We start from the raw sequence: 27,816 nt of genomic DNA, 5'->3' as shown, positions 1-27,816 counted from the left end.
ATAAGTATTTGACCCCCTTCTCAATCAGAAAGATTTCTGGCTCCCAGGTGTCTTTTATAAAGGTAACAAGCTGAGATTAGGAGCACTCTTAAAGGGAGTGCTCCTAATCTCAGCTTGTTACCTGTATAAAAGACACCTGTCCACAGAAGCAATCAATCAATCAGATTCCAAACTCTCCACCATGGCCAAGACCAAAGAGCTCTCCAAGGATGTCAGGGACAAGATTGTAGACCTACACAAGGCTGGAATGGGCTACAAGGCTGGAATGGGCTACAAGACCATTTCCAAGCAGCTTGGTGAGAAGGTGACAACAGTTGGTGCGATTATTCGCAAATGGAAGAAACACAAAAGAACTGTCAATCTCCCTCGGCCCGCGGCTCCATGCAAGATCTCACCTCGTGGAGTTGCAATGATCATGAGAACGGTGAGGAATCAGCCCAGAACTACACAGGAAGATCTTGTCAATGATCTCAAGGCAGCTGGGACCATAGTCACCAAGAAAACAATTGGTAACACACTACGCCGTGAAGGACTGAAATCCAGCAGCGCCCGCAATGTCCCCCTGCTCAAGAATGCACATATATACATGCCCGTCTAAAGTTTGCCAATGAACATCTGAATGATTCAGAGGACAACTGGGTGAAAGTGTTGTGGTCAGATGAGACCAAAATGGAGCTCTTTGGCATCAACTCAACTCGCCGTGTTTGGAGGAGTAATGCTGCCTATGACCCCAAGAACACCATCCCCACCGTCAAACATGGAGGTGGAAACATTATGCTTTCGGGGTGTTTTTCTACTAAGGGGACAGGACAACTTCACCGCATCAAAGGGACGATGGACGGGGCCATGTACCGTCAAATCTTGGGTGAGAACCTCCTTCCCTCAGCCAGGGCATTGAAAATGGGTCGTGGATGGGTATTCCAGCATGACAATGCCCAAAACACACGGCCAAGGCAACAAAGGAGTGGCTCAAGAAGAAGCACATTAAGGTCCTGGAGTGGCCTAGCCAGTCTCCAGACCTTAATCCCATAGAAAATCTGTGGAGGGAGCTGAAGGTTCGATTTGCCAAACGTCAGCCTCGAAACCTGAATGACTTGGAGAAGATCTGCAAAGAGGAGTGGGATAAAATCCCTCTTGAGATGTGTCCAAACCTGGTGGCCAACTACAAGAAACGTCTGACCTCTGTGATTGCCAACAAGGGTTTTTTCAACAAGTACTAAGTCATGTTTTGCAGAGGGGTCACATACTTATTTCCCTCATTAAAATGCAAATCAATTTATAAAAATTTTGACATGTGTTTTTCTGGATTTTGTTGTTATTCTGTCTCTCACTGTTCAAATAAACCTACAATTAAAAGTATAGACTGATCATTTCTTTGTCAGTCGGCAAACGTACAAAATCAGCAGAGGATCAAATACTTTTTCCCTCACTGTACCAGCTGACAGACATACAAATACAAGCATTCTCCGCTTTTACGTCACAACGCATTCCTGGAAACCCCGTCGTAAAATCGGATCGTCGTAAAACAGACCATATTTTCCCAGACAGTGGGAACAGTAGAAACATTACTTGCCGATGTGTTTTCCTATTATCAGCCATATTTAACAGGGCTTAATAGGTGAAAATCCACAAGAAACACTTGAAAATAAAAGCTCCACGCCAAGTCACATCGGAAACCGGACTGACTTGTTTGAACGCGTTCAGAGTCGTGTCGTAAGAAGCATCATAAATCGATCCGGTCGCCCTACATAAACGACGTAAATGTGGATCATCATAAATCAAAGCATTTGTAAACCGGAGACTGCCTATAGATGGAGAGACAGGCATATTGACGACAGTTTGAAGGAAGACAGTGGGAGAGACAGGCAGATAGAGGGGCGCGGGCTTTTACTCTCGTACCCTCGCTCTCTCTCACCTGAGCAGCCACTGACTGCGCTGCGCCGGTGGAGGGGGCCGAGTGCGACGCCGTCGTCTCTGGCTGCAGGGTGGTGACGGTGCCGCTTGGCGTCAGGATCAGCTGCGGGGAGGATGGTGGGAGAGAGCAAGCGGGAGGGTGAGTGTGATAGAGCAGAGAGGTTGAGTGGATGGGAAAGGCTGAATCGGAGGAAGAGCAAGTAGGGCAGTCCAGGTAATTATGGCCTCGTTGTACATCTGCAAGATAATAGACGTTTGCTTTTTGGATTATGCCCTCCTTGATTGTGTCCACTTATCTCAGTGAGGTGGATATCATAAAACTACTTCTGAGATCTATTCCAGTGCACATTGGGAAACGAAAGGGGGGAGCATACAGCTACTGATTCAGATATCACTCGCCACTGATATTTAACTGCTGTACATTTTTCCCAATAAGCCACTTCGTTGAACTATCATTTGTCACCAGGTCGCTTCTGAAAAACAGCTATACATCTCAGTGGGCCTTACCTGGTAAATTAAAACTATTTTAAAATATAGTAATAGGTTTTTACCCTTTTATCTGGCACCAAAACTGACACCTTTATACAAGGGATCATGTTTGCAATAACCACAACACAAGCAGTCAAAATGCAAACAAAAAGAGACAACTCTGATAATGATATGCACTGTCCTTGAAATTGATTGGTCCACACCCGAGACGGCTTTTCTTAGAGCCTAGTCTCCACTGGTGTTGGCGTCATCTGGTCCAACACCAGTGGAGACTAGGCTCTAAGAAAAGCCGTCTCGGGTGTGGACCAATCAATTTCAAGGACAGTGCATATCATTATCAGAGTTGTCTCTTTTTGTTTGCATTTTGACTGCTTGTGTTGTGGTTATTGCAAACATGATCCCTTGTATAAAGGTGTCAGTTTTGGTGCCAGATAAAAGGGTAAAAACCTATTACTATATCTTGCTACTGGCAAAGGAGGTCTCAATATTTTAAAATAGTTTTAAATTTTAGCCACCTGGATTCATCGCGTAAGTACTGTGCCAGTCCTCCACCACGTTACTGAAGTTGAATACTTTGTGTATATAATTATGTGTACCCACTAAAGTATGTGTTGATTCTCACCTACCTCACAACCCTCAACTGAACAAATTGTCATGATGGATCTTATTAATCTGAGAATGGACCCGTGTTAATTTGTAGTCTTAGTCGAGTCCACGACACCAGTGGAATCTTCATCAAATCTCAAGCCGATGGTTTCATGTTGTTATTCTGTTAGTTTAGCCAACTTAGAGCAGTCAAACATTTAGTTGCTGTTAGTCATTCAATGTTGGTGTGAGGAACATGCAAATCCGCACCCCCCCCCCCCCCCCAGCAGTATTATCAGCACAGCCAATCAGTGAAATCAGTGACTCTCCTTATATACATATGACCACGTTTGGTCTTCCCCAGTGCACTGCAGTTTTTAGCCTAGGTTATTAAATCATCTAAGGCTACGTCTTCATTCAAACGCCTTAAGCCCATCTCATCAAAGTCAGGAAGGATCTGGTATTTGGTGGTATTCATAGCCGTCGTCACACCTGTTGCCATTTGTCCACTTATAGTAACCGTAGTATAAAAATGAAAAAATGTTGTTAACATTCTCGCCTCCTCACCATCTGCGCTCGTAGATACATCTGAGCCTGGTTGATCTGCCCGGGTGTGGCCGAGTTGCCCAGGAGCACAGCTTGCTGGGCAAGGCCGCTCACGGGCTGCGTGGAGACGCCCTGAGTCCGGCCAATCATGGCCGAGTTCGGAGTCAAATTAATCTGAAGGGAGGAAGGGAGGGGGAGGCATGACAGGGAGGGAAGGCTGTCCCGACATGAGTTTCAAGATCGAAAACGGGATCTGAGCAGTGCTGACTGTTGTTGAGATAGCCATTATCAACCCCATATCACTAAATATAGGAAGAGAGACCCATACCTGGGGCCTGATCTCAAAGCCTTCAGCTCTACGGTCACTTAACGATGTCACCTAAATTCATTTCCCAATATACAAGATCTCTCAGCCTTATCCAAACCACCAGTTCAAAAGAACTGAATGTGACTTTTGTCATTTAGACCACCAACTCGAAGAGTAAAGAAAAAGTGGTTGTGCCGATAGGCAGCAGTGAAACAAATACCACTGCAAACCTGTTTCATCCTTGCTAGGAATCATCAGTATACTCTAGTCATCAATGTGTGATGCTGCAATATGCCTCTGGGAGCATCATGTGTATATATAGTGTCCAAAAATGAATAAACCAAAAAGAGGAATAATTTTATTGTTACTCGAGAGACTGACGTAAATTTGATATTAATATATGCATTATAATTATAGGTTTTAGTTTGTTGAGAAGAATAGTCGGTACTCTCTTTCTCTTTCAGGAGAAACCCCATTTTCTTATATGTAAATGTCATTTTTGTCTGTCTGTGTGTTCACGTGCTTGCGAGGGATTTGTCTCTCAAACGGTGGGGTTTACGTAAAAAATGTTTAGCCAGGCACCACGCCGTAAGCCCCGCGGTTGGCAAGCGCTATAACTTTTTTTACGTCCGTCACCTTTAAATTAGGTTAATTAGCGATTGTGCGGTTTTTCGTTATTTATTGCGCGCTCGATCACACCAACTCACGCATTTTTGGTGGGGGGGGAAGGACCATGCCAAGTCACACGCGTTCGGTGGGGGTGAAATGTTATTTCGCGTTAAAAATGCTACAAAAAAAACACAACGCTGAGGTACATTCTTCACTGTTTGATGCCCCCCCCCCAACCCCGATGCGTACAATTACTACGATAGAGTCCGTACATATTAATATAGTGCTTAGATAGTATTTTTTTGCACGGCCGGGGGGGATGGTGGAGGGGGGTAGCGGCCCAGCCCCCAGCCTGCCGGCTGGGCAATCTAGGCAAGGCCATGGGATCTGCACGGGACTAGGCCTCACCACGCCACTGTCAGGTTCGTGCCATACAGTCGATATAGACTGCTATAGAGTCAGCATTTACTACTGTTGTGCTAGCACGTACCACCACAGTCAGTATGCACTGCTGTAATCATAGCAGGTTACACCACAGTATGCACTGCTGTAGTGAGAGCAGCTACCACCACAGTATGCTCTGCTGTAATCATAGCAGTGACCACCAATCAGTATGCACTGCTGTAGTGAAAGCAGGTACCACCAACGTCGGTATGGACTGCTGTAGTTATAGCAGACACCACCAGTCGGTATGCACTGCTGTAGTGAAAGTAGGTTCAAAGTCGGTATGCACTGCTGTAGCCATAGCAGCCACCACCACAGTCAGTATGCACTGCTGTAATCATAGCAGGTTACACCGCAGTATGCACTGCTGTAGTGAGAGCAGCTACCACCACAGTATGCACTGCTGTAATCATAGCAGTGACCACCACAGTCAGTATGCACTGCTGTAGTGAAAGCAGGTACCAAAGTCGGTATGTACTGGTGTCATCATAGCAGGCACCACCACATTCAGTATGCACTGCTGTAATCATACCAGGTACCACCAGTCAGTATGCACTGCTGTAATCATACCAGGTGCCACCACAATATGCACTGCTGTAATCATAGCAGGTACCACCACAGTCAGTATGCACCGCTGTAATCATACCAGGTACCACCACACTCAGTATGCACTGCTGTAATCATAGCAGGTACCACCACATTCAGTATGCACTGCTGTTGTGAAAGCAGGTCCCACCAAAGTCACTATGCACTGCTGTAGTGATAGCAGCAACTACCACAGTATGCACTGCTGTTATCATAGCAGGTACCACCACAGTCAGTATGCACAGCTGTAGTGAAAGCAGGTACCACCACAGTCAGTATGCACTGTGATAGTGATAGCAGGTACCACCACAGGATGCACTGCTGTAGTGAAAGCAGGTACCACCAGTCGGCATGCACTGCTGTGGTGATAGCAGGTACCACCACAGTCAGTATGCACTGTGATAGTAGGTACCACCACAGTATGCACTGCTGTAATAATAGCAGGTACCATCACATTCAGTATGTACGCTGTAGCGAAAGCAGGTACCACCACAGTATGCACTGTTATCATAGCAGGTACCATCAGTCAGTGTGCATTCCTGTAGTGAAAGCAGGTACCACCAAAATCGATATGCACTGCTGTAGTGATACCAGGCACCACCCTAGTCGGTATGCACTGCCGTGGTGATACCAGGTACCTCCACAGTCGGTATGCACTGCCGTGGTGATACCAGGTACCACCATAGTCAGTATGCACTGCTGCAGTCATAGCAGGTTACACCACAGCCAGTAGGCACTGATATAGTGATACCAGGAACCACCACAGTCGGTGTGCACTGCCGTAGTTAAAGCAGGTACCACCACCAGTCGGTATGCACTGCTGTAGTGATAGCAGTGCATACAGTCGATGTCTGTGTTAGCCAATGTGTGTGCGTGGTGTGTGTGTGTAGACAATTACTAATTGAAAATTAAGTTACTTATTTTAACAATAATAATGCGTGTGTCTACGTCCATGTGTGCTTGCGAGTCGATGTGCGTGTCTGCGGTGATGTGTGTGTGCAAGTCCATGTGTCTGTGTGTGCGAGTCAATGTGTTTGTGTGTGCAAGTCGATGTGTCTGTGTGCGAGTCGATGTGTTTGTGTGTGTGAGTCGATATGTGTGTGTGTCAGTCGCTGTGTGTGCGTAGCTCCATGTGATTCAGTGCAAGTCCATTTCTTTGCGTGTATGTAGGTCCATGTGTGCGTGTGAGTGCATGTGTGTGTACGTACGTGTGTGTAAGTCCATGTGTATGTGTCAGTCCATGTGTGTGTGGCTCTATGTGTGTGTGAGTCGATGTGTGTGCTTGTGTGCGAGTCTATGTGCGTCAGTCGATGTGTGTCCGGCAATATGTATGTGTGTGAGGGTCCATGTGTGTGCGTCGATATATGTGTGTGTAAGTCCATGTGTGTGTGTGTGTGTTTAAGTCCAGGTGTGTGTGTGGGTCCATGTGTGTGTGTTTTTTAGGTGATGTGTCTTTATAAGTCCATGTGTGTGTGAAGATACATTTTTGTGTGAGTCTATGTATCTGTGTGTGTACGTACATGTGTGTGTACATACATGTGTGTGTGTACGTACATGTGTGTGTGTACGTACATGTGTGTGTGTGTGTGTAAGTCCATGTGTGTGTGTAAGTCCATGTGTGTGTGGCTCTATGTACGTGTGTGAGTCGATGTGTGTGCTTGTGTGTGAGTCTGTGTGTGAGTCAATGTGTGTACGGCAATGTGTGTATGTGTGTGAGAGTCCATGTGTGTGTGTGTGTGCGTCGATATGTGTGTGTAAATCCATATGTGTGTGTAAGTCCACGTGTGTTCGTGGGTCCATGTGTGTGTGTAAGTCCATGTGTGTGTTTCTTAGTCGATATGTGTGTCTTTGTAAGTCCATATGTGTGTGTAGGTCAATTTGTGTGCGAGTCTTTGTATCTGTGTGTGTGTGTGAGTGGATATGTGTAAGTCTATGTGTGTGTGTGAGTCGATGTGTGTGTGTAAGTCTGTGTGTGTGTGTTTCTTAGTCGATGTGTCTTTGTAAGTCCATATGTGTGTGTGTGTAGGTCTATTTGTGTGTGTAAGTCTATGTGTGTGAGTCAGTGTGTGTGTGTAACTCCATGTCTGTGTGTGTCTAAAGTCGATGTCTGTGTGTGCGAGTCCATATGTGTGTGTGTGTAAGTCGATGTGTTTCTATGTGTGTGGGTCGATGTCTGTGTGTAAGTCGATGAGTGTGTCTGTCTTTTTGCCCGGGCAACGCCGGGTACTTACCGCTAGGATGATATAATGACAAGTCCGCCCATTCACCCGACTTAACACCATGAGATTTTTACGTCTGGGATTTAAAAAAAAGTAAAGTCTATGCTCGCAAACCAAGGGACCTTGAAGAACTTAAACACCATATTGTTGATGCCGTGTCATCCATCCCTACAGGTGTGTTGGAAAACCTTTTCTCAGAGTTTGAACGTTGAATTAGATTGATTATAGTGAATGATGGACGACATATAGAAGTGTATTAATAATTCGAGAATATCTAATCAATACCATAAAAAAATTAAAACTCAAGCCTATAACATGTTAGGTGACATAGAATCGGTCAAGTAGCAGCATAGCGCTTGCTGCTGGCAGGGAAGGGGATCTGCAGCTTACAGCAGCCCTGACTTACAGCAGGCCACGTGATAGACCAGAGAGGGATCTAGGGGAAATGTTACGGAAGGGGCACATCGAGAACCCGCTGGTAGGTTCCAGAGGTGGGCGTAGCCAGGGGCGGAGCCAGGCCACGCTGATAGCAGAAGAGGGGCCCTGAGAGGGGACCTCGTGGCTGTTGTTTGGAGTGGGATCCCGTCATGCTGCTGAAGTCTTCACTGTCATCGCCATCTTCACCATCTCGGCGTTGCCAGTCAAGCAGTCTACCAGCTGTCCTGACTGGGAACTGTAGTTACTATATGTTACTGTCAGGCTGTGTTAATAAACAGTGCCTCCTACTCTTAGTGTCTCTGAGTCAGTTACTACACATGTATTCATATTAAATATATGTCAGTATCTTAAATAACAATAAAATGATTCAACATTCTCTTTGGTAAACAGCAATTCCGCGGAAACCACAGTTTTGATTCAAGTATCCACGCATAATATGCCGTTTTGGCTACCACGGTATACAGTTTCACGTAACCACGGTTTAGTTTTCCTCTACCCATCGGCCACCAGGAGCGCATCATGCGCGTGTACCCTCACTTGCCTGCGTATAGTACTTGTCCGCGTCGTTCAGTATTGTGCAGCAGTCATCAAGGCGTAGTGCTGTAATTTATACCTCGTGAAAGTGTACTATAACTCCTGTATAACACCACTCATTTTCCCTTAATTATGGCCCCTACGCGTCGAACTGGTGGTGAACTGCTTGCGTGTGGAGAGAGTGCGGCGACAGTAGGACGGCATATGGCTGTGAGCGAGTCAAAGCCTCCTCCCCTAACATCGTCGGTCAACATTGTCTGCACTTCACTATAAATATTAAAGGTAATTAAAAGTATTTTTGCTCGCTTTCAATAAAAGTATTTGTTCATTTGTGTACGTTCTACAGGACTGTACATATTTTCACATTTACTTAAGGCATAGGATGCGTCGTTAGGCTTCGATGAGAGTGTTCATTGTGGCTGCGGAACCTATTTTTCCATAAACCTTAGTCTTGCCAACCACGGTTTTTCCAACCATGGGGGGTTTCAGTAACCTAAGCCCCACGGTTGGTGAGGGATTGCTATAGTTATTTTCAGATACCCCGTATACATGGGGATCTGTGTGTAGAGTTTTACTCACGGAAGCCTGGGAGACACTGACACCACCGCTACCACCACTGCCACCACCACCACCACCCTGTTGCCCAGCGCTAGGGCCATTCATGGTGGCTGTTTGACGACCAGCAGCCATACTCGCCTGTCGGGACACACGGGATATAAACACAAACGGTATAGACACACATGCACCCACAGCAAACATAGTAAACAACTGTGTGGAGTGGAGTGGGGGGGGGGGGTGGTGCAGTAGTTCACGCACTTGATTCCCAGAACCAGTTAAATATGACTCAGTGGCGAGTGAGATCAGAACTGGTCCTGAACCCACTGCCTTAGACAACCTGCACTGACATGGAAATGGGAGGCCTTCATCCAGCAGCATATTGATAAAGGGCTGTGAATTCAATAATTATTCATTATATACATCAAACAAGTCAAGACATGATCACCCATGTAGTCTACAGACTGTTGGGGCAAGTGCCGTTAGCGAGCCTCTATTAAGCCCAATATGGTGCAGGAGGGTCTGAATGTGGCCAGCACCACACCCGGCCACCTTTATCTCCCCAGTGGTGATATTCACAAACCACTCCAGGTACTCATTGAAGGCTGAGTTGACTTAGGGAAGGTCCAAGACCGGTTCAGATACAACTTACCACTGATATAGACAGTGAGCGTGAATCAAACAAGGTTGAGAGGATTGTAATGCAGTATGTGAACCACCGTGAAATGCTGAACACACTCACAGGAACACTCACGCACTTGAGCACCACTCATTTACAACACTGACAAATAAACGCTCCAGCCAGTACCACTTCATGGGAATCCAAATGTGGCTGGAACTTGCCATAGGAATGTAAAATGTACACCACCGTCACAAGCAAGCCAAAAGAGATGAGTGCTGTCCAGCACTCACTTCGGATTGTTTTTGCTGACGGAGTAGAAAAGCCTTACACAAAAATTATAAATATCCACCAGATTTGTACACAAAGTGAAATGTATTGGTTGGGTGCGACAGTTAATCAGCAACTTACAACTCAATTGGTACTACTCAGTGGGAAGGCAACACACACACACATTACTATAGAAGAATATTCCCAAAAGTTACACCTCCTATTTGCATCCACCATAACGTTTTACTGAACTGACAATGTTTGATATTCATTCATGGGATTGTTTTGATTGCCAGGCATATTTATCAGTTCTCTTTCAACACAACGATGCCAGGCAATGAAAATGACAAACTGCATATGGGCTTCATAAGAATGATTTCAACTTGCAATGCGTCGCAGGGTATTCGCTCCCGCTCTAACAGACAGAACTTGAAGGCGTGAGGAACCACAGACAAGCAGGAAAGGCAGCATCCACGCAGTGGAGCAGGCACCAAAAACTGCTCGGGCTCTCCGGTTCTCGACACATCGAGGCGTTATCAGCCGATACACGAGTGAATACACGTGTGAGGAAAGTAGAGCACAAGGAGAAGCACACGTGCAAGGGGGGGGGGGGGGGGGGGCAAACAATATACAAAAAATGCCATTGCGCAGTTCGGGTCAACTGTGCTGCCCGATCCAGCAGCTCAGCCCAGTTCTGGCATCCTTACATTTGTATCCGTGAGGCCCTTTAAAGGACGGTCGCTGATAGTATAGAATTACGATGTTTCTCAAATAGCTACGTGATGCTGACGAATCCTCCTGCGATGGAATGCTGGCCCTGTTTCCGCACTGGCAACAAGTGCGGAGAAGAGAAGGATGGAGACGGAGATGAAACGCAACCGAATGTTCGTGACACTCGCACAAATGGTTTCATGAATGCTATCCTCTACAGACAGCGGCCTCATTTTCCATTCGTGTGAATGTCACTAACATTTGGTTGTTTCAACTCCATTTCCATCCTTCTCTTCTCCGTGCTTGTGCCAGTGCAGAAACAGGGCCAGCATTCCATCACGGGAAAATTCGTCAGCATCACGTAACCATTTGCAAGCGAAATCCTATACTGACAGCAGCGTAATTTTTAAAACATTGCCCACAAAAGTGGTAGGTCAAAAGGCCAACTGTGAGGGTGCCAATGCTGGGCAGTATGGTGGATGGGGCAGCAGTTCACCAAAACTGTGTAATGGCCTCTAATATCTATTTTCCAATGGCACATCTGAGCCGTGCCAGCGCAGGGTGTCGTCATATGGGTAGTTTTTCGCTGGCTATATTCCGTGCTAATTCAGAACCAATATGTGATACGCTGGCCTCACAAGACACGTGAATCTGGATCTGGGCCAAGCAGGGCCAGGACGTGTGATGACGGTGAATACCATGTCCTCTACATGCGTCTAAACTTGGTCATTGCGTGTGACATTAAGCGGTATGGCTCAGTTTCTCCAGTGGAACAAACAACCTGGAGCCTCACAATAAAGTCTTTGGAAAAAATATGTTTTGGGTTAGATCGCTAAATGTGTCGTATACCAACCACCACCCAACACGGCCAATTATTAAGGTTTGTCACGTGAATAGAACGTGCCAATCAGTTATTACTTCAGCACACCAGTGTGTTGGAGAGCAAACCCACAACATTTACAATGAGTACGAAGTTTTGCTGATTACAACCAGCATCATCAGGCGATTGCCAGAATTGAATCAGTTTTCCTGTTTAAAATAAAAAAAAAATTGGTCGCAAAAGCCTACGTGTTAAAGAAAGTGGTGCATCCTGAGCCGTGCCGTGCAGGCTTGGCAAGGTCCGAGCTTGGCTGTACAGTGAGAATGGGGTGTGATATTCTTAGGTTTGTTTACGGTGTGGCGCTGGCATGTTTTAAAGAAGAAAATCTGCCACCTGACAAATTTTTAGACTAAAAATTTCCATAAATGAGAATCAAACATTTTTGTAACAATTCAATAATAAAAAGCTGTTTCAATAAAAAATAGGAGGCATTTATTTCTGGGAAATTCTCAGAACACAACAACCGTTTGTCAATCGCGAATCACAAGTTACGTGATTATAGCAGATTGAAAAATCTCCAGTGACAATAAAACAAAATACACAAAATATATTATGCATGCAAGATAACATGTATGTAATAAAACAGTACTTTGAAAATGAGTTAACTAACAATTTGGCAATCAGTGTTGTGTTGTTTTGAAAGGAATACACTTCTATATAGAATTCTGCAGCTAGTAGTGAATCACCGTGCCACATGACTACTTCTGAAGTCACACCTAACTTCTGAACCCATATTTTAAAGAGAAGGTCGTGCCTATAATAACTGGCAGTTCACCAGCATTGGTTCAAGCAAGCCTGACTCCGAATGAGACACTGTCAAAACCGGTCGAGAGTTTGTTTGTATTGAATCAATGCTGCTGAAAAGAAACACTTCTAGATGGATGTGGAGCCGATGGATTTAGTAACAAATACTTTTACATTTCATGTGGAGAGACAGATCCATGAAGGAGCCATTCTCCGTGTATCAAGGACATCAATTTAGTTGGCTCTGTAGCCATACTTTGGCCACACCATGCCCTGCACGGGGTGTCTGTATGTCAATAAAACGCATCTAGATACTTGGAGATAAAGTTAGGTGATTTAAATAATAAACCAAATAAATTATTGTTTTTTTTGTGCAGTCTGTGGTGACTGGTGGGCTCAGACCACCACCTCGCAACACTTGAGACGCCGATTTAATCACAGGAGGCTAAAACCTGGATTCGGCCCAGCATCTCAGCTGTGCTGGCTCATTCACTCCAACGCGGCCATTATGAGCCACCCAGGATCAAACGCCCACTTCCAAAAAATAGTGGAAAGGCAAGGGCACATGCATGGCAGGCTGTGACATCAAAAAGCAGGAGACACGGCAGGAATCGCAGGAAGTCAAAAAAACACATCGTGCAAAAACAACCACACAGACACTCACACGTGGGACCCCCACACACCGCCCAGTTCACAACAGATGTCAGGATTCACAAAATGGAACAATAATAAAGACGATGATGATAATTTGTACTGATTATTGTTGGAGGTAGGCGGTGGTGGCACACGCCTGTAATCCAGCACTGTGGAATTGTTGCTTTAACAGGTAACAAGGCCCACTGATGGTTCAACGAAGTGGTTTATTATCATGTGGAAATTTATATCAGGGAAATACTCGAAACGCATGTTTCTAAATGTAGGGAAAAACTGTAGGACCCAGAGAAATATCTACGCGACCACAGGGAGAACATGCAAACTCCAAATATACAGGTGTCAGGGTCGGGATCGAACCCACAACCTCCTGTACACAAGGCGAGGGAGTCAACATTTCGCCACAATGGCGCCTATACCATGGCTCACCAGGAAGACAATAGATAAAAATGTGGACTAATCGCCATCTGTTCCATCTATATGGGATAGAGAATTGCCCCCTCGCAGGTGTAGGTTTTCTCCCATCCCACATCCCAGTGGGCTTTGAAGTTTCACAGATTTATACGTGACCCACCGACCATTGCGCCTAAATTGCTGGATCACAAGCGTGCACAAACCGTGCCGGTCTCGCATAATAAAACTTGTATAGTTAACAATTTTGCTGATCCTTATGTACAGGATTCAATGCATCTAATATAAAAGCATAATAATCGATTATTTTATAAAAATGTAATCATCACAATCCCCTCCCTCTGGGAACTCCCTGAGCATCTATAATCCTGCATCCGTTGAAAGGGGGCACTGTGAAACGGCGATCCACGCACATGCAATGGGTAAGGGGGTGGGTGGTAGGTTTGCTGTGATATAATTCACGATACGATGCCATTTCACGATGAGGCGATTATTGCTAAATCGGCGTTTCCACAAGACTGTAATTTTGCTTCACATTTGCACTGCTTTTGTGTTTGCTATAACTTTAGGCACGAATAAAGATCGCTCATAACTTTTTCGACCGCATTTCACTCGACGGAAGTGTTATACCTTCCAATGATTACATCTTTACAATATTTAACGCTAATAATGCAAGTCAGTGGAAAGTTACGTAATATAAATAATGAAATGGATAGATTACAGATATGATGTCATATAACCACGGATGCGTGAATACGTTTGGAAAACATTTTACAAATCACTAACTTAATGGGAAATAGCTTAATTTATTGCGAACTTTATTTCATATCGTGAACTTAATTAGTACTGTTAACTTAAACAAATATTTTGACAGGAAGCAAAACAATATTTTTTTATAAAGAGAGCCATGATAATCACGATATACCAATATTGTGCAAAACGGACTTTCGATTGTCGTGGATCTTGTATCGTAAGATATATCACAGCACGGCCATGTTACGGCAACCCTAGTCAGGGCTCAGGGCATTCCTTGGCCGGGTAACGTCACGGTTAGGAGAGCTGGGCAGGCTGTGGAAAACAGTGCATACGTAGGGGTGGTGGGGGAGGAAGGAAAGGGGGTGGGGGAGAAGGAGAGGTCGTGGGGGTGGGAGGATGGAAAAGGAGATCAGGGGTTTGATGTTACTGTTGTCTCGCTGTCGTACCAGCGCAAGGCACGGAGTTGAGTAGTCGAGAGGGCAGTTGGCAGAGGACTGGAGTGGTCGAGAGTTAAGGGGTGGGTGAGGGCATGGGTGGCAGGTAGGAAGGGCGGGGGGAACAGACAGGCAGAGGATTATTGTTGGTGTTGTTGAGAGAGGACAGGCGGAGAAGTGGGAACAGACGAAACGGAGAGGTTAGTGGTGTTAATTTAAGCTCTCCGGCAACTGCTCAAACTGAACAGCTGATCCACAAACCAGTGTTACCCCAATCCTCCACTGCCTCCAAATCCAACGACAAGATCAGACTGATCATATTCACAATGCATCAAATACCCATTCGTGTATAGCTATCTCTCCCTTCTCATCTAATTCTACTGCCATACCCTCCACTTCACACAAGTCCCCCTCCAGTAGATCCTGTTACTTTGTCTTTCTGTGTTGGGAGTCTCACCTCTGTCTGTTATTGTCTGTCTCTCCTGTTGGACTGTGGCTGCCTACGCCTTTTTCAGTTACTGTCTCTGTTACCCCAATCCTCCACTGCCTCCAAATCCAACGACAAGATCAGACTGATCATATTCACAATGCATCAAATACCCATTCGTGGCTGCCTACGCCTTTTCAGTTACTGTCTCTGTATCCCATCCATCGCCTTTCCAAAATGGTCCATGGATTTTCCTCTGCCCATCTCTCCACTTTGATCTTACTCCGGTCTCCTTCCTGCTCCAGCAACCTCTCAACGCTTATTGGAGGGTGTCAGCTCAATGTCTGAGATGGCCATTATGAATCCCCCAAGACACACTAAACACCAAAGCTTGAACCCTGAGTTTCAGCAGGACTGGCTCGATGTTTTAAGACATGGCCATTATGGGAGTGAGACTCACCCTGACATTTCCTCCGCTGGACTCATCTAGTCTCACTACACATTTAATTTCTTACTGCACATATATAATATATGGCTGCACACATCTCGTCTACGGCTGCACCCATCTATTCTACTGCTGCAATCATCCACTTACCTGCTGCACAGCCGCCAGACTCTGTAGCTGAGCGCTGCTTAGATGCTGCTGCTGTTGTTGTTGCTGTTGTTGCTGCTGCTGTTGCTGCAATGCAGCAGTCTGCAGCATGAGGTGCTGCTGCTGGGCGGCGTACATCCTCTGCAGGTACTGAGCTGCCGACGGTTGCCCGTGCAGGGCCTGCTGAATCACCTGGGACACAGAAGGGGCAGCAGAGGCATTTTATTTATTTTCCATTAAGCATGATAGTTCGCTCAGGACAGCCTCCCTGAGTCTCAAGACTCTTTTTAAAGAGAGTCCTGCCAAATTTCCGCAGAAGTGGATGATGATGTTGCTGCTCTGTGTAATCCAAATTGAGTAATTTGCAGAAAACTTTTCCGCATTTGGGATGTATTTTGGACAATACCAGTTACATTGTACGTGTTTTTTTATGATGGCAGGAAACCGGAGAAACCCATGTAGAACATTTTAACTTAAAACTTTCGTGACTGCAGGAATTAATATTCTATGGTTCTTTCGGTAAAGTCACGTAGATAGAAAAAATTACAATAAAATTAAATTGAATTAAAAATAATAAAAATATCACGACGTTTCGATAGCAACACAAGCATTCGTTAACAGGAACAGGGAGGTTAGCCTCTGAGGGCAAGCTGTTTATAAATGTTTAGAGATTGGCGGGGCAGCTAATGTTAATGTAGGAGAGGGCTCCGACACCGGCAGTAGGTCTACACCAATCAGAGAGCTGTTTATAAAGGTTTAGAGATGGGCGGGGCAGCTAATGTTAATGTTGGAGCAAGCTCCAACACCGGCAGTAGGTCTTCACCAATCAAAGCATTGCACCTCGCTCCACACACCCACACTGCTGACGGTGGAGGTGGACAAGAAAACAAATCAAGTCATGACCCAAAGTGGTTTATGACATCTTTCCAATGATTGCTGAGTTTAAAATCATCGTCTCGGTTGAAATTGTGTCTGTGTCTGTATATATGGCTTTGTGAAATAATCGTTGTTGATAGCCAGTCAGCTTGCAAAGTACCATTGTGAGCCAGCCGTGTTAAAGTAATGATCATCCATGGCAGCAGAATTGGTCCTACCGTGTTTCAGGTCTGCCTTATGTTCACGAACACGGTTCGAGACATGTCGTTTGGTTTCCCCAATGTAACTGCTGCCGCAGATACACCTTAGATTGTAGACGCCGGGATATTGCATGTCAGGAATCTTGTCCTTCACAGATGGGATCAGGTCACGAATAACACAATTCAGGACCTACTTAATGATGGATGCTACACAAAAATTAAAAGAGATCCCCCACCAACTGCCCCATTACAAAAACGAACAGTATCACTGATTCAGTTTCATTAATTGAACAGACCAAACGGTTTTCCTTAAAACCTTCTGCTGCTAGACCACCCAGACTACCGTATTTTCCCACATATAAGCCGCTGGGCAAACCACTTTTTACAAACAAAACAAGATCCTGCGGGGTATATGGAGGTGCGGGCTATCTCAAAAATATTTTACACGTGTGACATGTCATAACTCGTTTAATTCTTTCATGGTAGGACTATCCACTATGTAACACATACCTTTGACTAAAGCACTGCTGAATAAACCACTAACACTAAAATTGTACATGTTATCACGTTTTAAATAATTCGAATTGTTTGTACAATTAAACGACAATGTTTGAAGTGGGCACACTTTGTTTACCGTAATACTTTCAGTGGCTGTAGGGGGGTGTGAAAGTTTCAGCTGAGGCTACGGATTGCACAATGGGAAGGGTCTTAACAAGCATTTACTAGATGCAGAATCATAATTGCGGAGTCCCTTCGGCCGCTGATATTAGCTGAGCACTATACAGTCGCGACCATGAGCTTTGTTTCAAACTTTCAATGGCTTTGTTGCCAGGAGGCAATGGCGTTACCGTAGTGCCGCTATTGTCTGCGCAGTGTGCAATCTACCAGTGCTAAAACTGTACAGGGGTAACTACCGGTCCAGTAGCTGTAATATGAGGTCGAATGCTGGTCAGCCTAACAGTACTCTTACTTATCTACCAGTTATGTGTTACGTATTTATTGGATATTTACTTTTGTTACTTATTTACTGTTTTAAGTTCACTGTTTTCCGGTTAGTTTGTTTTCTTTGTGCACGTTATGATTTTAACGTTAACAATTGATAGTGGAATGTATTACAAATGTAAACTTTGCATTAATATGATGGAATTAAGCTGTGGTAATGACGTTAAAGATATGAATGCATGCGGGGTATAAGACGATGCGGACTATCTGAAATTTGTGTTACACAAAACGCTATTTTTGCGGGGTATATGCGTTTGCGGGTTATATGCATATGCGGGCTATATGCGGGAAAATACAGTATATGGTTTACCAAAAGGTACACCCCTTCATCCCATCATCTCCACCATTGGCTCACCCACCTACAAACTGGCCCGATATCTGTCTGAGACCTTACAGCCATTCACTGGTAAGATCACCTCTTCTGTTCTTAACTCGGCTCACCTGGTATCATCAATTAAAGACATCTCACTGTCCCCAGGTGATTTGCTCATTAGTTTCGATGTAGTTTGTGTTCACCAATATCACTGCAATAATTGAAGATTTGGTCCAACGAGGCCTGAATGCTGATGTACCAGCCCTGGTAAGACACTGCCTCACCAATACATACTTCACTTGGAATGGAACATTCTACAAACAAATTGAAGGCACCCCAATGGGTTCTCCCTCATCTCCGGTTGTGGCCAACATTTTCATGGAAAATTTTGAGACGGACGCCATCCAGGCATCCACTCTACGCCTGTCCTTGTGGAAGAGGTACGTGGATGACACGTTTGTCATCTGGCCACATGGCCGACCGGCTCTTGAACAATTCCTCAACCACATCAATTCCATACACCCAGCAATCAAATTCACCATGGAGGTAGAAAAGGATGGCATGCTACCCTTCATGGATGTCTTAATAAAAAATAGACCAGATGACTCAATGAGCCACTGTCTACAGGAAAGTAACCAATACTGATGCCTACCTAAAATCTGATTCCCGCCACCATCCATCCCAGAAGAATTCCCTCATCAAAACGCTACACCATAGAGCTCAATGTATCTCCGACCATGAAGACCTGACCAGTGGACTCAAACACGTACACCAGGATCTCAAGACGAATGGATATTCTGACTACACAATCCGCAAAGCCATCACCCCAACAGTGAGGAAGGAGCCATCTAAAGATCGAATCAAAACCATCACCTTACCTTACATAGCAGGGATAATCAAAAATATTTCCAAAATCTTGAACAAACACAAAATCCAGGTCCGATTTAACACAGTACGTAAAATACGTGATCTGATCCTATCTGTGAAGGACAACATTCCTGACATACAATATCCCGGCGTTTACAAACCAAGCTGTATCTGCGGCAGCATTTACATTGGGGAAACCAAACGACATGTCTCAGACCGTGTTCGTGAACATAAGACAGATCTGAAACACTTCTGCCGTGGCTGATCATTACTTTAACGCGGCTGGCTCATGTGAAAATGATTTCTCTAAGACGATGGTATTTTGCAAGCCAACTGGCTATTAACAAAGATTCGTTCACAAAGCCACCCATATATACATACACAGACACAATTTCAACCGGGACGACGGTTTTAAACCCAGCAATCATTGGAAAGATGTCATCAACCACTTCGGGTCATGACTTGATTTGTTTTCTTGTCCACCTCCACCGTCAGCAGTGTGGGTGTGTGGAGCGTGGTGCAATGCTTTGATTGGTGTAGACCTACTGCCGGTGTCGGAGCTTTCTCCAACATTAACATTAGCTGCCCCGCCCATCTCTAAACCTTTATAAACAGCTCTTTGATTGGTGTAGACCTACTGCCGGTGTCGGAGCCCTCTCCTACATTAACATTAGCTGCCCCGCCCACCTCTAAACCTTTATAAACAGCTTGCCCTCAGAGGCTAACCTACCTGTTCCTGATGACGACCGCTTGTGTTGTGATCGAAACGTCGTGATATTTTTATAATTTTTTATTTACTTTATTTGTATTATTTTATTGTTATTTTTTCTATCTACGTGACTTCACGGAAAGAACCATAGAATACCATGTAGAACAGGGAAGAACATACAAACACCACATAGAAAGGCACCCAAGTTAGGAATCGAACCCAGGTCCTTCTTGCTGTGAGGCACAAGTGTTAATATAGCGCAGCCACCCTGCCCCCCAGGAGTGTAACGGTGCACTAATTAATATATAAATATCGATTCTTAATCTCACGACATATGCATCAAATCCTAAGCGACAGAAAAGATGTTTTTTTTGTCATGTTGGTATGACCAAATGACCCAGAATGCACGTGATCGTCGGATCTCATGAAGCTCTACAGGGCTGAGCCTGGATATATCGTGCTTGGATGGGAGACTACCATGCACAAACAAGTGTAATAGTTGTTGCGAGCAGTAGGGGGCAGTGCAGTAAAATACACAACAATTTTGTACATTTCTAAAGTGCATTTCATCTGTAAATCCCAATGTGCCACTGTCTATGGAAAGCATGAAATAAACAGAGTCTGCAGGGTAAACGTCCAGAACTAGTAGTGTAAAGGCCAATTTAAAGAGGCGAGTTTTCAAGACAGACTTAAATATAGCTGTCTTATTAGCAAAGGCAAAGCGTTCCAAAGCTTTGGAGCTGCACTGAAAAAAGGCCGATGACCCAAGGAAATGAGCCTCGACCTCAGAATACTTGTTCTGCTCTTCCCCCCTCCTCAACCTTCACCAACCTGCCACTGATTAGCGCGGTGAAATATGGTCAAATATCCTTCATGGCTTGCAAGGTTTGCAGATGCTGTCACCCCCCAAAACGGGCTGCACATTAAACAAGACATACATTCAACGCCACAAGTTGCATAACAATTTTACTTGACCCTGCCCCAAACCCCACATCCACTAGAGAGGTTGCTACATTCACCACGATGTTAAAAATAAATTCGCCAATCGAATGGTGAATGTGTTACTCCCCTAACGCAGCAAGACTAACACTGTTGGTTCACAAGGAGTGTGGGCTGACGGGTGTAAATAAGATTTATTTGACTGGTGGGTCGTGAAACACACACTTGTCTTTTAATTGGCCAACAATCCACCAAGACGTCACAATTATGTTTTGAGACAAAGACCCCCCTGTTTTGCCTTAAAGACTGGGGGGGCAGGTGCTGTGAGCAAGCACGTATTAGGCCACACACACACAAACGTGTGTTACATATACACAAAGACAGACGCCGACACACTTGTATTTACAACATGCAAAGATCACCTATGTAGCCATAACAGACTGTAGGTGCAAGTGCTGTTAGCGAGCACCTATAAAGGCCGGCACGGCACACTAAGGGGTGGGTGGCCAGCACCACGGCTGGCTGTGTTTGTCTCCCCAATGGCGATGTTTACAAACCGCAACAGGTACTTCATTTAAGGTAACCGAGATATTCACCACTGACGTAAGCCGTGAGCGGTAATCGAACTCAGGTTGCGGGTTTGTCACGCAGTTCACTAACCACTTCACACAACGTGGCATTCACCACACGCAGTCGCACTTGTACCAAGCACACACAACAGCCGTTCGCCACTACGTAGTGGTGACAGAACCACGGTGCTTGTGCCATGCTAGGTGCACTTTGAGGCCACGTGAAGTGTCTAAGGCCCGCTGGCAGGAAGTCACGGAATAGACCCAGATGCCACGGGTTGACCGACTGAGATGACTGGCTGACTGAGATCACTGGCACACACACACACATGTACAGATGATTGACTCTACGGTACTAAAAAGACACACACCCATGTTACAATCACCCATGTTACACGCATTTGGACACACCCATTTACACATCACACTTGGGCTCACACACGTCCCAGCCACACAACCACGCAGACTACAAACATTAAGTCACATACAAAAGACAAACACGTTATGCATCAAGTATGAGAAAACGTACACATTAACCACACATATGCAGTGACACACAAAAGCGTGTTCTGAACACAGTTACACACGTAACAACCAAGACGCTCACAAACACAGGTCATATACAAGCACGTACTACACACCTATTCGCTCACATACTAAAACAAACACACGTGTTGCACAAACGCGCGCGCGTATTACATACAATAAAACACACCTCATAGACATGCAGCCCACACACACGTACACCACACATGCCACAAAGCACTCACGCGCCTCACACACACACACGTGCACCACACACACACGTGCACCACAGACACACACGTGCACCACAGACACACACGTGCACCACAGACACACACGTGCACCACACACGCGCACACATCACCCTCGCTCACCGTTACACGGGCACGCTGTGTAAGCCCTGCCAAAGATGGAGGTAGCCAAGAGAAAGCGAGCAAGGCTCTTTGAAAGAGGAGTTGGTGTTCGCTGGGAACAATGAGAGTCCCTCACGTGCCCGCTTGGCACAGAGGGGACACTGGGGGTGGGGGAGGGGCACTGGGGGGTGGGGGTTATGGGGGAGAGAGGGGGCCGTGGGGGAAGGAGCAAGGGGAGGGGCTGCGGCAGAGGAAGGGGATGGGGCAGCAGGGGCAAAGGCCACTGCGTAAAATCTAGGGTCACAGTTCACATTCCATCCCTTATTTGGGCGTCCCATTGTAACTCAGCCTTGGGCAGGGAAAACCACTTTGGTTTCTGGTTTCATTACCTACAGTGAGGGAAAAAAGTATTTGATCCCCTGCTGATTTTGTACGTTTGCCCACTGACAAAGAAATTATCAGACTATAATTTGGTAGGTTTATTTGAACAGTGAGAGACAGAATAACAACAAAAAAAATCCAGAAAAACGCATGTCAAAAATGTTATAAATTGATTTGCATTTTAATGAGGGAAATAAGTATTTTACCCCTCTGTAAAACATGACTTAGTACTTGGTGGCAAAACCCTTGTTGGCAATCACAGAAGTCAGACGTTTCTTGTAGTTGGCCACCAGGTTTGCATACATCTCGGGAGGGATTTTGTCCCACTCCTCTTTGCAGATCTTCTCCAAGTCATTAAGGTTTCGAGGCTAAAGTGAATAAAAAAGTCGAACCTTCAGCTCCTTCCACAGATTTTCTATGGTATTAAGGTCTGGAGACTGGCTAGGCCACTCCAGGACCTTAATGTGCTTCTTCTTGGGCCACTCCTTTGTTGCCTTGGCCGTGTGTTTTGGGTCATTGTTATGCTGGAATACCCATCCACGACCCATTTTCAATGCCCTGGCTGAGGGAAGGAGGTTCTCACCCAAGATTTGACAGTACACGGCCCCGTCCATCGTCCCGTTGATGCGGTCAAGTCCCGTCCCCTTAGCAGAAAACACCCCCAAAGCATAATGTTTCCACCTCTTTGTTTGATGGTGGGGATGGTGTTCTTGGGGTCATAGGCAGCATTCCTCCTCCGCCAAACACAGCGAGTTGAGTTGATGCCAAAGAGCTCCATTTTGGTCTCATCTGACCACAACACTTTCACCCAGTTGTCCTCTGAATCATTCAGATGTTCATTGGCAAACTTCAGACGGGCATGTATATGTGCTTTCTTGAGCAGGGGGACCTTGCCGGCGCTGCAGGATTTCAGTCCTTCACGGCGTAGTGTTACCAATTGTTTTCTTGGTGACTATGGTCCTAGTTCCCTTGAGATCATTGACAAGATCCTCCCGTCTAGGTCTGGGCTTATTCCTCACCGTTCTCATGATAATTACAACTCCACGACTTGAGATCTTGCATGGAGCCCCAGGCTGACGGAGATTGACAGTTCTTTTGTGTTTCTTCCATTTGCGAATAATCGCACCAACTGTTGTCACCTTCTCGCCAAGCTGCTTGGCAATGGTCTTGTAGCCCATTCCAGCCTTGTAGCCCATTCCAGCCTTGTGTAGGTCTACAATCTTGTCCCTGACATCCTTGGAGAGCTCTTTGGTCTTGGCCATGATGGAGAGTTTGGAATCTGATTGATTGATTGCTTTTGTGGACAGGTGTCTTTTATACAGGTAACAAGCTGAGATTAGGAGCACTCCCTTTAAGAGTGTGCTCCTAATCTCAGCTCGTTACCTGTATAAAAGACACCTGGGAGCCAGAAATCTTTCTGAATGAGAGGTGGTCAAGTACTTATTTCCCTCATTAAAATGCAAATCAATTTATAACATTTTTGACATGCGTTATTCTGGATTTTGTTGTTGTTATTCTGTCTCTCACTGTTCAAATGAACCTACAATTTAAATGATAGACTTATCATTTCTTTGTCAGTGGACAAACGTACAAAATCAGCAGGGGATCAAATACTTTTTTCCCCTCACTGTACGTTAAGCGGAGCGGCGTTTACTTCAACCGATGGCCTTGAGCCAAGAGTGGAAATTCCATATTTCCATGGCAGGGGCCATTCCGGGGCATGGGAAGACAAATAATGTTGTGTAGTTCGGAAAACACTTCCATGTGTCTTTTAAAAATAATAGTTTTTATATTATACTGTATGCCCTAATAGTGACTTATTGGTCACCATATTATTTAAATTACCAAGACGATATTATCTTAGCAGTGTTGGTTTGCTGTCGCTGGCTATTATAACCACATGATATAATCACACCGAGTCAGAAGCCTTGAACGCAGAATGTCACTATTTCTGGCAAGGCCATTATGAACCCCCTGAGACAGAGACAGACTCAGACCAAGGGCTTTAATTCAGGAGCGCAACGGTGCTGACGCAATTTCTATGACAAGGCCATTATGGACCCCTTGAGACAGACACCCAGTGTGAAAGCTCAAACTCAGGATCGTAATGGTGCTGGTTCAGTATATCTGGCCATTATGAACCGCATGGGAAAAACAGACGACTCAGGCCCAGGCTTTGAACCTCAGACTTTGGCAGTGCTGCTCAATGTCTACCACAGTCACTATGAACCCCATGAGACAAAGAAGGACAGACACCTCTAGACCTGATGCTTCGACCCAGCATGTTAGTGGTGGTGGCTTTATTAACCTCATGATAGAGAATAGAAAACACCAGCCCAAGTGCCTGAAACTAATGATCTCAGTGATGTCTGTTCTGTCTATATGCCCATCATGAACCCATTTAGACATACCCACCCAGGATCTCAGTTGTGCTGACTCAAAGTCTCCGATATCGTCAGATTTTCCCCTCCCCATTTAGAATCAACATGCATTTTATTTGGCTGCCATAAATTTCCACGTGATAAGCCACTTCGTTGAGCGATCATTTGTGGCTAGGTCTCTTCTGAAAAAGAGCTACATAGCTCAGTGTGGGCCTTACCTAGTTAAAATAAAAATTCATTTTGATTCACCCAATTCACCTGGCAAGCTATTTCACTTTTTTTACATTTATTCTCATCAAGTTGGCAGTTTTATTCTAACTTTCCAAGCAAATGTATACGTACAGCCCATGTTTTTTTGTCAATCCACTGCTGGATGAGAGCCTCCCCATGCCGTAGATTGTCAAGATCATAGGTACTAGTGAATGAGGGATATTTGACCGTACTGATTAGTGTGGGTTGAGTTATGGGAGTGTAGAACAATGGATTTGCTGCACTGCCCTCTATTGGCCTGATGCAACCGTTTCAGCTTAAATGAAAAATAAAACCTCGTGTCATATTTCATTTGTACTGTACACTGTTATTCAGCATATACATTACAGTGGATTACCCCCATTCCTTTCTCCACCACCCCCTCCAGATCTGACACTGAGGGTTGCCAACATGAATAGTTTGAGAAAAAACTGAACTCAATATCATGAGCGTCACTGTGGAGAAGAAAATAACAGCATTGATAAGCACGCAAAAGAATCTCTTTCAGATGTCCGTCTCTCCACATAAAAAAACTAAATTATTTACTTTACACCATTTATGAACCCCATGCCCTTTTAGGAGGGCATATTTTTAGGCATATTGATTCAATACGAGCAAACTGGACCAGTTTCAACGTAGTGTGTAATCAGTAGCCAGGCTTTCTTGAATCAATACTGGTGAAAGCCAGATGTTATAGGCAAGGGAGCCTATTATTTTAATTATTGGTCCTAGATCGACGCAAAATAATAAAATACTTAACACGCGCAAGCCCCGTTGTTCTTTCGTGCAACACATCAGTCAAACGCTAGGGGACTCAGCCACCCATGAGCTCACGCCATCTACAGCTATTGTCTCAAGACCATCCAATCATAAGAGACACCGTACTTTCATTGCAGAGCGGGCACGAGACAATTCATGGATCAAAAGCGATGGTCTCGCTCACGGCACGTGCAACGAATCGTAGGAGTGAGAGTTGATTGTTCATGTTTTGTGCAAGTTAAATGCAAGCGTTAGTCTTTGTGCCAATAGAAGAAATGAGACTGAACAATTGAAAATGTGGAGCACAAACCAGACTGGCAGTATGATAGAGTACAAGTGAGACAAATAGTCTCGACAAGACCAAGAGTTCAAATGCCACAGTGACAACGATATGGCGCTCACGAGACAAGACAACACAGATGAGACAATACGAGACAAAAGACACTACAAATGCCTCGGACAACAAACGGGACGTTACATAACGAGGCTAACGAAAACAGTAGAGATAAGACGCATGGTACAAATGGGATGGACAATATAATTGTCACAAGCAATTATAATGACAGGCAATTACAACGAGGCAAAGGTGCATCAGTGCTGAGGAGACCAACAGTAGAGACAAGATAGCCCGTACAAGCTGAGACAGTACAAAGGCAAACAGTAACAACAAATCAATAAAAAAATACAAAACAATTAGTTATTGGATCAATTAATGATCCTAAATTGTGACAAATCATTCAATCACTGCGAGGGTCAGTATGAGTATTAGGCTTGGTGTTGAGGTTGTAGGTTCAAGTTTACGTTGAAGTCAGATGACCATGACTAGATCCTTTTCCTTTAGTCATTAACAAAGCATCAGACCCAGGGGACATGCGCAGCCTAATTGTGTACATCCACAGAGTAAGAGTTGTCTTATTTCATCTTTGTGTGAAAGCAGCCCCGGCCCTCGCTCTCTCACCTGCACCGTCTGCCGGTCAGTCAGGCCGCCGTACACCGAGATCTGTGCCGACCGTGCCGCCCCCACCCCGACTGCCGCCGCCGTCCCATTGGCAGCAGCAGCGGCGGCACCGTTGGTCGCCGTGGCAACGGCGCCACCTGCCCCGGCAGCCGGAACAGCAGCAGCAGCAGTAGCAGGAACGCAGCTGGCTGTTCCAGAGGTCCCACCACCACCACCAGCGCTCGCGTCCTTGTCCATCGGCCGGGCAGCTGTGGTGAACAATTAAGAATGATTCAACATCCTGGGGTATGACGTTAACCTGGGTGGCAAGGATGGCAGTTCAGTGGTGACAATTGTGTCTCATAGCATCAAGGGCCTGGGTTTGATTCCTACTCGAGCGCCTATCTGTATGGCGTATTATATTCTCCCACCGTTCTCCATAGGTTTCCTCCGGATTCTCCAGTTTCCTCCTATAACTAAAAACAAACAATGTACATTGTGTATTGGCCAAAGATCCGAGTGCTGATAAACTACCTGAAAATTGCTCAATTGGGATGGCACACAGCAGCAACATCGGCCACCACTACAAAAAAACTTGGTGGGACCCTCCTGAAAGAGAGTCTTGAGACTGAATCTTTCCTCAGTCAACAAGCTTAATACAAATCTGTGGCAGTGCAGGTGGGAGTGCAGCCATCAACCACCCTCCGGACCAAATGTTACTGGACAGAAGAGACAGATTTAGACTTTTGCAGTTTATACGCAACCATATTTTGATACCGAAACTTTGAAGAAACGGGAAGTGAATAATGTAGACGAAAGTACAATCTTAGAATTAAATCGTGACCATGAATCGTGGGAATTTAGTGAATTGCAGGGAAGGTGAATTAGTCGGAGGACTCGACACTGGGACATTTCTGAATCGTTTGGAAAGCTGCAGGTAGTGCCTGCTACACAACGGGTAACCAGTAGATGGCGTGAGACTGTGGAGCACATGGGAAGTGGCATAGTGGTAACAAAATGCAGTATACGTCGATAA

At 45.3% G+C, this 27,816-nt stretch overlaps 1 protein-coding gene across 4 annotated transcripts in view; it reads right to left on the bottom strand.

The window, feature by feature from the left end:
- The window catches only part of LOC116950413 (polyhomeotic-like protein 2), an 85,592-nt gene that overhangs the window by 35,908 nt on the left and 21,868 nt on the right, over nucleotides 1-27,816 (bottom strand). For 2 of the 4 annotated variants that reach the window (XM_076072828.1, XM_076072827.1), the window contains exons 3-8: nucleotides 26,802-27,049; nucleotides 15,724-15,912; nucleotides 14,714-14,761; nucleotides 9,250-9,366; nucleotides 3,556-3,708; nucleotides 1,916-2,017 (exon numbers count right to left, since the gene is read on the bottom strand). In XM_076072828.1, the coding sequence (XP_075928943.1) occupies nucleotides 1,916-2,017; nucleotides 3,556-3,708; nucleotides 9,250-9,366; nucleotides 14,714-14,761; nucleotides 15,724-15,912; nucleotides 26,802-27,049 (857 nt within the window). Of the gene's footprint in view, nucleotides 1-1,915; nucleotides 2,018-3,555; nucleotides 3,709-9,249; nucleotides 9,367-14,713; nucleotides 14,762-15,723; nucleotides 15,913-22,094; nucleotides 22,242-26,801; nucleotides 27,050-27,816 lie in introns of those variants that run through there. The other 2 variants (XM_076072830.1, XM_076072829.1) reach the window with 2 other exon arrangements.

The sequence above is a fragment of the Petromyzon marinus genome, chromosome 39, assembly GCF_048934315.1.
Source record: "Petromyzon marinus isolate PM22_M1 ecotype Great Lakes invasive population chromosome 39, UKy_Petmar_22M1.pri1.0, whole genome shotgun sequence".
In the NCBI taxonomy this organism is placed as follows: domain Eukaryota; kingdom Metazoa; phylum Chordata; class Hyperoartia; order Petromyzontiformes; family Petromyzontidae; genus Petromyzon; species Petromyzon marinus.
The sequence above is the reverse complement of the archived record's forward strand: the minus strand, read 5'-3'. Positions and strand labels throughout refer to the sequence as shown.